Genomic DNA, 11,531 nt, shown 5'->3' on the forward strand with positions numbered 1-11,531 from the left:
TACAAACAAGGAGGTGACACAGACTTAAACTCTTTTGAAATCACCATGTGAGGCTGCAGCAAGCCTGGATTGCTTGTCATGAACTGCAATCCCAACTTGGCTGTGGGAGATGGCACCCAAACTTCTGGACCTCACCCAGCTGCCCCACAGAGGGCACAACTGTGGGAGCTGCCACCAGCCGCAGGGACAAATCCGCCTCTGAGCTCTGGCTTTGGAGGAGAAAGAGGAGGTGTAACCCTCATCACCACTTCTCTGAGGCTGATGTAAGCAGGGGAGGAGCTCCAGGTTTGAGCAAAGTCCAGCATTTGGAGGCCAGCAACGGCAGGGAGAGAGTAGCAGCGAAACAGAAAAAGAGTGTGGGGAGGAGGAGAAAGCAAGAAGAGGGCAGCTGCCTGGGAAGGAAGTGAGAGAGTAGACAGGAGAAAAGGCAAAAAGAGTCAGAAAAAGCCTTGGGCCAAAAGGGGAAGACAAGGAGTAGACAGGCTACAAAATGGCATTGCTCCTGTGGCTGGAGTCCCAGCTGTCATTCTGCTGGAGCAACATCTCTGTACTGGGAGTTTTTCTTACAGTCTTTACTTTACTACTTGACTTCATGAAGCGCAGGAAGAAGTGGAGCCGTTACCCTCCGGGCCCAGTGTCGCTACCATTCCTTGGGACTATGCTGCGCGTTGACTTCCACAATCCCCACCACTCCTTCAGCCAGGTAAGTGCTGATCCCACACAACCACAGGCCCAGGGTGGGGACATGCTGGCAACATCTACCCTTGCAGAAAACCAAAGGGCAGTGCCCTCTCCAAGTCCAGGATGAAGCAAGTCACTGCCCAGGATCACTGATCTGGCCCATACAGATAAATAGATGATCACACACAGACATCCACCAGCCTCCATCTCCTGATCTCTGCGTGAGCTCAGTGGGAGATGCTGTTGTGCCCCAGTAGCAGACGATGCTTGCTCTGCTGTGGAGCTGGCCACCACCTTAACACGCAGGCAGTTATGCAGACAAGGGAACAGGGACATGTACAAACAAGGGGAAACAAGCAAATATCCGTGGGCTGGGAATGTGGCTGCAGGAATGGCAGGCTTCCCTGCAAGTTCCTTAAGCACATGTTAAACGGATCGGCTTAGAGGATTTGTCCCAGCAGCCGTTTGCAAACTCTAAAGGCCTTTTCTCTGGGATGGCACTGTTTAGCTGTCTCTCCAAAATCTGCCACATGGAGAAACTAAATAAAGCATTTGTATTATTGGCTTGCATACAGACCAAAATATTACCATTTTCAAATCACATCAGGTTGATGCTAACCACAGTCTTGAGCTTTTAATCCTGTCTTTCTAGTGCCAGTGAAGTGCTGATTCCCTTCCCAACTCCCCTGCAAATACTACTTCAATTCATTGCATTGCTACAGTGCAGAAATGAATAGACTTGGCTTTTTAAAACACACACACTCTCGAAAAAAACATCAGGGGGAAAAAAAAAAAGGAAACAGAGCACACTCTGTGGGGCATTGCTACTATTGCACTGCCTTCCAGCATGCTCCTGAGCGCTGGGTTCAGTGTTAGTGACTAGCAGGGGAGCTTCGACCTGCCTTCCCAGGAGTCTATGTCCAGTCAAAGGGCTTATCTACCTAGAGGAGAGTTAGCCCCATGGCAAGTTCCCACAGTGAGTGTATGTCTGACAGGTGTACCTGTGCAGGCATCCCATTGTCAGCATTATGTCTCTTATAGATTACAACAGATGTAGGGTGTGTGCCAGTTACCAATCTTACTAGATGGGTATGCTCCTTTTAGGGAGGAAGTTGACTCCAGTGTGGAATTGCCTCTTCCAACTCTGTTTCTGGAAACCAGGCTCTGGATAGATCTTTAGGGAAAAATGATTAGTCAAAAAAAAATAATTACGTAACACTTTATCATCAGTAAACTAATTCAAAACTTGCCTACTCTTTCAGATCAAAATATATACAAGTATTAGGAAATAATTTGGTTTTGAGCATGCAGCTTTTGAAAATCTCCCCAAAGATCCTTGATCTTGTTGTCAGATAAAATCCAAAATACTTGCACAATGGTCATGGCAACCGTTTGGCCAGGATAGGTGTATTCTAAATCCTTCCACTCACAGAGCATTGATCCCTGCTTCAGCTGCTGTTTAGCACTGCTCTGAGCTGTTGCACTGCAAAGACAAAGATAAAATATCGGCTGAAGATCACTGGATAAAAGCACCTCAAAAATCACTCAATAGTGAAGGCCCTAAAGAAGGACATGGTGATATTTTTGAGGTTACATTCATCTTATTTTCAGGGATGTACTTTTTTATCTTGGCAGTTTCACAAGAAGTATGGAAACATCTACAGTCTCCAGAACTGCTGGGACAATGTGGTAGTGCTGAATGGGTATAAAACCGTGAAGGAAGCCCTGGTGCACAGATCAGAGGACTTTGCTGACCGGCCATACTTCCCAATATATGAACATATGGGCTACGGAAGTAAATCTGAAGGCAAGTCCCTTGGAGAACTGTCATTCCCTGCTGGCATTAGCATGAGGACTTGGTAGATGGTGGGGTGGTGGAAGATTTCCTCAGTACGGTGCTGCCCTCTCATGTCCCTCTGGTCAATCTCAATGTATGTCTATCACCCTTTGGTGGTGACAAAATGAGATTTGATGAAAAGTGGCCCCCCCTTAAGTGGCTGAGGTACAGCTCCAAGTGCTAGCACACCGTCTTCAGCGGTGTTAGGACACTGCCAGTGATACAACTTCCTGCCGATGTTGGAGCTGGCAGCTCCTGACACCCAGTGGATTAATCCTTATTCTTACACACTGTGTGCATATCGTTATCATCACAAAACAAATGGTAACTGTTTTTCCAGTCCTTATTCTTACACACTCTGTGCATATCGTTGTCATCACAAAACAAATGGTAACTGTTTTTCCAAAACAGAGCATTAACCAGCATCCACATCTCTCACCCTTAGCTCCTCTGCAGTGGCACAAGCTCTTACCCAGTTCACACACGGTAATGGTGCAACGCTGAATGGTTTGGGGGAGCGATTTGTTCATCCTTAGCAGCACTTGCTGCCCTTATTGAATGCCCTCTCCACCTTCGCTAGCCATGCACATGCATGAAAAGGTGCAGTAATCCATTTTTAGAATTACTGCACGAACAAGCTGTACAAGATCATATGCTTTCCATCCATCCACACAGGCCTGTACCTCCAAACTCACATTTGCTATTGTCTATCAAACTTTGCTTGATGTACAGCTCAGATTTCCTGATGTTTCTTTTTCATCCCTAATTCCAGGGGTTGTTTTTGCAAGATATGGACATGTCTGGAAGGAGCTAAGGAAATTCTCGCTCTCTACTTTGAGGAACTTCGGGATGGGAAAGAAATCCTTGGAGGAGAGAGTGGTAGAAGAAGCTGGATTTCTGTGCTCTGCAATCAATTCTGCAGAAGGTTTGTCACATGCAGAAGGATGGGGAACATTAAAAAAGGCAATAGAGTGATGCTGGGAGAGAAATAATACTACAACCCCTTTTGTCTGCATGTAGGGCCCTCTTCTTCAGCAAATGCAGTGCTTCTAGTCTGTACACATTAATTACCCTGCTCTACCTTGAGGTCACTTCTACTTTATACAGTGGGGCTGCTGTAACACTAATACATTTGAAATGGGAAACAAATAGGAAATACATAGAAGTAAAGAAGTCAAATATAATTATTCCCAGAGCCGGGTACCTTTACGGACTACTGTGGAACATACTGGTATTAACATGTGCAATCAAAGTGCAGCTGAGAGTTTTCATGGCCCATTGCCTGTCATCTAGACACAAAGTAAAGAACAGCCCTGCAAGTCAGCTTCTCTGGCGAGTTTTCTTTAAACAAGGCTCAACCAAATAGCAGCAGGAGATGAGAAGATCTTCACTTCTTGACACATTTGTACTTTGAGTGGTTTGGAGGCTTTTTCTCTTGGAGGCATCTGTGTATTCTTGTTGCTGACAGCTGAGGTCCAACAGGTTGGTGTTGCTTAGCTTCATTGCTTGGTACCCATTTCCATTTTTAGGTCGTCCTTTCAATATACATTCTCTTGTATTTAATGCTGTCTGCAATGTGATCTGCACCACCGTCTATGGAGAGCGTTTTGACTATGGTGATGAGACATTCAAGAAGCTGTTACATTTGTTCAAAAAGTCCCTGGAGGATGAAATCGGATTCCTGCCTCAGGTGAACCAAGAGCATATTAAGTTCTGTAAGAAGCTGTCCTCTGTGACTTCAGAGCATTGTGTTTCATTATTTTTCAGGTTGTGTCACAGCATCTTTCTCTTTCTCTCTCTGATTCTAACATCCCAGCTTCTTAACGTGGTGCCCATTCTGTTGCGCATCCCCGGAGTGCCACAAAAAGTCTTTCAAGGGCAAAAGGCATTTATGGACTTCATAGACGTGCTCATCAAAAAGCACATGGAGACGTGGAACCCTGCTCACGTCCGAGATCTCACTGATGCGTTTTTACAGGAAATGAAGAAGGTAGGATGACACTAGCAGAACCTCAGGGTCCAGGGGCAACTCCTCTGCTTCTTTAAGCTTGTTGATAGAAGCTGACTTTCCTCGTAAAGCTGTATAAAATCTCTTACTAATTTCTTACTTCTTCATTCCACATTGTATCTTCAGAAGAAAGGTGTTAACTTCTTCATGCTGTGACCTTCTTTATTGCCTTAAGAGACCATATTAGCTGCTGAAGTTCTCATTCCCTTTTTCACATTCCCCTCAGAGCCTAGCAATGGCCTTCTTTCCAGTTTACACCATTTTGAAGGCATTTAAAAGGCAATGATTCAGAATTTACTGGTATTTCTAAGTTTGTTGCAGGGGACTACTCAACTTGCATGATTCTGTGTATGTCAGTGCCTTAATGATTAATGTCTCAAAATCAGTTACAAAACTGCAGCACTAGACTGCCTTTGTTATCATTGCCCAGTCCGTAGCCTGTCTTTAAAGCAAGATATCACTTGGAAAGACAGCATCACCTTTGGGATGTGTGCCTTCGCATTGCTTGCTTAGAATTAGTTCCCTACAGATCAGGCGAAGGCCTAACTCTGAACCTTGCTAAAACAAAAGGAGTCCCTCCTTTGATACAGTCAGGCATGAAGTCAGTATAAAATCAAAGGGACTTGCATCATCCCATCCATCCGCCGTAAGTTTCTGCACATAGACTTTCAGGTGCCAGATGAGCAACAGTAGCAAATTCTGCCTGCGAATTGCTTCTGCTATCCAAGTCCTCAGGCTGGACTGCCGCCACGTATAAGAAACTCTGCCGTGCTGCGGGCGCTGGGCACCTCCAGCCCGTGCGTTACCCTCCCCCAGCTCGCACAGGCAGAGCAACGTGACTTACGTTCCTCTGCACTGAGTAGTACTCTTTGGGGGTGGATGTGAGCCCGATCGTGTTGCCTTTTGTGACATGTCTCTTCCGTTCACGGAGGTCCTCTGGGAAGCTGGTCTGATAAATCCCTCTACAGGGTTAACTGTGGTCAGGTCAGCCCCATCGCTTCCTTGCCAGAGGTCTTTTGAAATAACAGTTGAGTCTTAAGTGCCTTCTTAATTGCTATCCATATTACAGCAGCATCAAAATATGGAGAATAACTTAAACAGAAGCTAGTCCCTAGGAAAAGAAAGTATAAAGAGGATTAGAAAAGACAAGCAGATGAACTCATGCAGAGAGCTTGTCATATCTCATATGCTAACCAATTTGAGCTCAATTAGCATCTGGATGAGAGACCAGTTTTGCTGAAATTGGTGTTGCAGACGTAATAAGCGGCAATGATACGCTGATTATTTTTTTTTTTGATTGTAAGAAAATAGCAGAGCAGAAGCAGTGAGAAACCATAATGCATAACTATAGATAACCCCCTCAAAATACTGTTGACTTTGCATCTGCCACATCAATGCAGCCTACTCTCTACTGCGTGGGCCTTATGATCTGATCAAACCTGAAAAACTGCGTTTCACCTCATCTGGGGGAGGGTGTGATGGCAAGTGGCAGGGGCCTGCTGTCTGTCTGAGCTGAGAGCACAAGGTGTTCGCTTCTGTCCTGAAGGCAGGTGTAGCCATCATCTCTCAGGATACAGTAGGTGATTGATGGCCTTCAAATACATGAGGTAACAGGGTTAAAGAAATACATCAGTCACACACAGACCGTTGCCTGTGTTGTGCTCTCCTCTCGCAATAAGCTTCTTGCTCAGCAAAAATGGACCTAGTGCTTCTAAGTATTTCGCTGGAACAACAGTCTTCTCGACTAGCAAGTACCCCAGCTCAAATCACCCTCTTGTTTGCTCTCTACAGGGTAAGGCAGCTGAAGAGAATGGTTTCAGCTATAACAACCTTCGTCTGGTGACTGCAGACTTGTTTTCAGCTGGTTCTGAGACCACTTCCACCACTCTGCGGTGGGCATTTCTGTACATGCTTCTGCACCCAGAAATACAGAGTAAGTCAGAAGACAGGCAGAGCTGTGGTGTCTTCCCTTCAACCCTCATTTCTCTGTGAGGAGACTGACCATCTTTTCTCCATGGCTTGGGAATTTTGCAATGAGGAACCCTTTTGCTGATTGTTGGTCTTGCAGAAACCAGGAGAAACACTTCCCAAACACAGCTATTCCAGCAGGAACCAGTGGTAGTGGGGAAACCCTGACAAAAAGACTAGAGCTAGAAGGACAAATTTGCTCTGACCTTCATTTTGAAGGCTACTTGGGCACTTTCAGTAGCCAGAGTACCTTCTTTTCGGTATTTGGAATAGATGCTAATCTGCTTTAACTCTCTGGTGCTGCATGCCCAAGTAGCCTTTCTGCTGTGCAGAGGAGAGGTAGGTAGCGTGTCAAGTGACAAGACTTTTAATAAAGGCACTATGCACACAGAACAGTTACACAGATGACTTTGGGCAACTGAACACATGCATTCCCCTCTAGTTTCTGTTCCTTTCTCTAACTGCCTGTCCTGCTTTCTCCCAGTGTCTACAATGTCATGCTTGCTGCCAGCCTTCCTACAGCTTGTCTGTTTATCTAAGGGCACTCTAATTCCTGAGCTCTGCTGCTTTCAGGGAAGGTCCAAGCAGAGATTGATAAGGTGATTGGCAGAGAGAGACCACCCACCATGCAGGACCAGGCGAACATGCCCTACACTAACGCTGTGATCCATGAAGTGCAACGCTATGGGGATATCGTTCCTGCTGGACTACCTCACAAGACGTACCGGGACACTGAGTTGCAAGGCTTCTTCATTCCCAAGGTGACTGTGGCCAGAGAGGCAATGCAGCATCCTCTCCCTGTGCGGATGTCATGGCATGGGGTGTGGGTGACCCCACGCAACTCTGCAGTGTTGCATTTCCAGCCCCAAATTATAGTCACTGTTGAGCACAGAGGTAGGACATTTTAAAATGCTAAGTCCAGGCAGATGGTCGCATTTGTGCTCCAGGTTTGAGTATGTGGGAACCTAACTGCAATGGCGGCTCAGTGCAAAGGTCTGCTTTCCTCTCAGTCAGCTGTGACATTCACTGTCTATATTGGAAGGAGAAAGTAACGGCGCCTAACAGGCTCTCTGGAGGCACACAACACCAGCTTACCAGCTTTCTTAAGACTGCAGTAGTTAAAACTAATCTCTGAAGCTATTCAAATGCCACTGGCATTCAGGCCACTGCCATTGTAACAGGCAGCTGCCCTGGCAGCACTGGTGGCAATACAAGTCTGAGGTTTATTTATTTTTTTTTTAGCCTTGTGATATCTCCTCTAGCTTAGACCATTGGCATGTGAAACAGAAAAGCTTTCTAATTTCCAGTGACCCCTGTGATAGTTGGGCTTTGAAGTCTGTCAGTCAGCTTTTTCCCTCCAGCTATAAAATAAGTGCAGGAGGATCTGAGAAGCAGGGACTATCACCACTGTGTAAGCACAAAATTGGTATTTGCCTGCTATGGCCTTTGTAAGGATACAAACTGCTAAAGTTCAGATGCTTCAGAGCATAGGGCAGGCACCACACAGCACTGGAAAATGGGCCCTGCTTTACCTTTTTTTCAAATTAAATCTGGAAGAGGAGACCAGTGCCTTATGCTCAAGCACAGAGCAATGGTTGCGATTAGATGGGAGACACAGACTAGAGAGGTACCAGCACTGACCCCTTGTGCCCAGATAACTCTGCTTTTCTCACACAAGTTGTTTCCTCTTGTGGTGGAGTGCAGGGGACGACGATCATCACCAACTTGTCTTCCGTGCTGAAGGATGAGACAGTCTGGGAGAAGCCAAATGAGTTTTACCCTGAACACTTCCTGGATGCGAACGGGCAGTTTGTGAAACGAGAGGCCTTCCTGCCTTTCTCAGCAGGTAAATCAGAGGGGAGGATCCAGCTTCAAGTCAGAGGCATGGCAGCAGGGTGATCTCCTCGCACAGCGATTCCAGCCTGGTTTAATGTCATATTTCACGGACACTTTCCCTCTATCGCAGGTCGCCGTGTCTGCCTGGGCGAACAGCTGGCCAGGATGGAGCTCTTTATTTTCTTTACCACTCTCCTGCAGAAATTCAGCTTTGTTCTCCCTGAGGACCAGCCCAAACCACGGGAGGATGGTCTCTATGCCTTGATAAGCTATCCACACCCATACCTGATGCGAGCTGTCCCAAGATAAGCGCACCCTGCTGTCCGTTCACCACTGTCCTCCTCTCACAGATCACCAGCAAGGCAAACTCTTGTTAAAAATGTTGCGGGTCTAGGCAGGATCATGCCAACCTCACAGTCAAGATCTCTTAAGTCTGTGCAGATGTCCCCAGCTGTGTAAAGTAAGAATCTGGCCCAACATATAGTTTAGCTTAGTTCCAGTCCTAGATGTTGAATCAGACAGCTCTAGCAAGTTACAAATGATGATCAAATTTGCAAGTACATATTTCTCTAATCAGCCAGCTCTGCTGTCCTTTGAGTTCTCATCGGCTGCAGAAGCAGTTCATTGAGCACACAGCTAGAGAGAATTATTAGTCCTGAACTAGTTTACTGAAATACAAGGTTAGACTGGGTAAAAGACAACCCTGGGGCCTCGCCAATTCCAGGAGCAAAAAAACCATCAAAAAATCTGTCAGGTACTCCTGGCCCACTCTCTTCTTCATTAGTCCCCCAGCCATGCTCTGCCTCCCACTCAGCACAGTCGCACAGCTTGCGCCTGTGTCCTGTGCCCAGGGTACTCCAGGTCTGGCTCAGCTCCTGAAAAAATAATCCAGGGCCAGTCAGATGCTTTGGCATGTGCTGCTGGTGGATAGGGCCAGAGCTTCAGCTTGCACAGCAAGGTGACATTTAAATGCAGTTTCAGAACAGTGCTTCTGAAAAATCTTATTACCCATCACATATCCCCTTCATTCCTTCCTGCTTATTGCATGCTCCATTCTATTGCACACATATTGTATCACCTTCATTTATGGCCCCAGAGAAAGGAAGTTTTAATCCTGACAGCCCTTATGCCACACTATACCTCCAGCAGGAGTAAATGCCGAGAAGGAGGACATAAATAATCCATATAATGTTTCGGCCACAGAAGCAGGTCATTTGTGAAATACAGAAATTCCTATAAATATATTTCAGGAGGAATCCTGATGTTTAGATTTACCAGCTCCTCTAATTAGGTCGTGAAAACTGCTTTTTCTTCCTGCATTACATAAAGTGAGCTCTTGGGCAAGTTTGGAATTCACAAAGGGATAGAGTCAACACTGTTTGAAATACTATGGCTGTAGATTTGAGAACTACCTTTCTCTTTCTCCCTGCAGTATTCCTGACAAATTATCTTGCAAGGTGTTAAGACATGTCATTACCTTCAGCCACATGGCTGAAAAGCCCATAGCATAAAGCATCTTCTACAAATAACAGCTAAAAAAAATTCTCTCTGCAACTGAGTGCATGTGTGTACACACATTCATATCTGTATTTCTAATAGTATTTTTGGAAGATACGAGAGTTATTATGCAAATACTTAATAGTACCATTGTTAAGATTTTTACTTCAGCAGAAACCGCTTTTCATCTACAAAATAATCTGAACGAATAAAAGCCATGTCATCTGAGAAGTCTCCTTTCTTGCACCTCCTGTTTGTGGTTGTCTCACAGTCCTGCTATACATCTGCCTCAGATACTTGACATTTCTCTCCTTACAACCAGCACCCCATCTGTTTCTTTCTTCTGTGATAATTTTCTGGCTGGTTCAATGACACCGAACTGAACAGGCTTGGGTTTATAGTTACCAGCACACACATAAGGTTTTAAATAGAAGGTTTCAGTGAATTAAACTTTAAAGGATTGCAGCATTCGTGTTTGAATAAGAAGGGTGGGACTAGAGTAGGGACTATCTGGCATACAAGAACACATCGAAAGTAACTCAACTTGCAACACCTGCTGGTGTGGGGTTTTGGAGGCAAAAGGGAACAAAGAGATCATTGCAAAGTAGAGATCTAGCACTGCCAGTGGGGAAGGAGAAATCAATTTCTCCAAGCCAGAAACAGCTGTGAAAACAAGCTGGCTGGTGCTGGGCTGGGGGCAGGTGCTGTTGCGGCACAGGTAGGAGGAGGGTGATGAGAAAGTGTCACAGCTGAGAAGTGCCCCACTGCCTCCTGCCACTCATTGCCTCAGGGGTCTGAGTCTGTGGCTGACCCCTAGGCAGAAGGGCTGAGGAGGGGTGAGGTTGGGAGGCTCACTGAGGCCCTCCCTGCTCGCAGCTTCCTCCTCCAGGGAGGCCATCAAAGAAATCATAAAATGCATTGGGTTGGAAGGGACCTTTAAATGTCATCTAGTCCATTCATTCCTTGCAGTAAGCAGGGACATCTTTAACTAGATCAGTTTGCTGAGAGCCCCATCAAGCCTGACCTTGAGTGTCTCCAGGGATGGGGTCTCCACCATCATTCTGGGCAACCTGTTGCAGTGTTTCACCATCCTCATAGTAAAGAAATTCTTCCTAATGTCTAATCTAAATCTACCCCGCTTTGGATTAAAATCATTGCCTCTTGTCCAGTCGCTACACATCCTTGTAAACAGTCCCTTCCCATCTTTCCTGTAGCCCCCTTCACACTATAAGGTGTCCCTGGAGCCTTCTCCAGGCTTAACCACCTCAACTCTCTCAGCCTGTCCTCGTAGGAGAGGCGCTCCAGCTCCCTGATCAGTTTTGTGGCCTCCTCTGGACCCTCTCCAACAGGTCCATGTCCTCTTTTGTTGAGGGCTCCAGAGCTGGGCACAGCAGTGCAGGTGGGGTCTCACCAGAGCAGAGCAGAGGGGCAGAATCACCTCAGTCTGCTGGCCACGCTTCTTCTGATGCAACCCAGGATGTGACTGGCTTTCTGGGCTGCGAGCGCACAATGGTGGCTCATGCCCAGCTTTTTGTCCACTACTACCCCCAAGTCTTTCTCTGCAGGGCTGCTCCCATGGACATCACCCCCCATCCTGTACTGATACTGGGGCCTGCCAGGACCACAGTGCAGGACCTTGCATTTGGCCTTGTTAAAGCCCAAGAGGTTCACACGGGCCCACTTCTCCAGCTTGCCCAGGTCCCT

The 11,531-nt window shown here is 46.4% G+C and overlaps 1 protein-coding gene across 1 annotated transcript; it reads left to right on the forward strand.

The window, feature by feature from the left end:
* Positions 1 to 490: 490 nt before the first annotated feature.
* LOC104268282 (cytochrome P450 2D14-like) lies at positions 491 to 8,639 on the forward strand. The gene is made up of 9 exons (XM_009868687.1): positions 491 to 703; positions 2,317 to 2,488; positions 3,291 to 3,443; positions 4,048 to 4,208; positions 4,335 to 4,508; positions 6,318 to 6,459; positions 7,068 to 7,255; positions 8,199 to 8,340; positions 8,461 to 8,639. The coding sequence occupies exons 1-9, from the start codon at positions 491 to 493 to the stop codon at positions 8,637 to 8,639; spliced, it is 1,524 nt and encodes a 507-aa protein (XP_009866989.1).
* The last annotated feature ends 2,892 nt before the right edge of the window (positions 8,640 to 11,531 follow it).

Source organism: Apaloderma vittatum, unplaced genomic scaffold, assembly GCF_000703405.1.
Source record: "Apaloderma vittatum isolate BGI_N311 unplaced genomic scaffold, ASM70340v1 scaffold950, whole genome shotgun sequence".
NCBI classification, from domain to species: Eukaryota; Metazoa; Chordata; class Aves; order Trogoniformes; family Trogonidae; genus Apaloderma; species Apaloderma vittatum.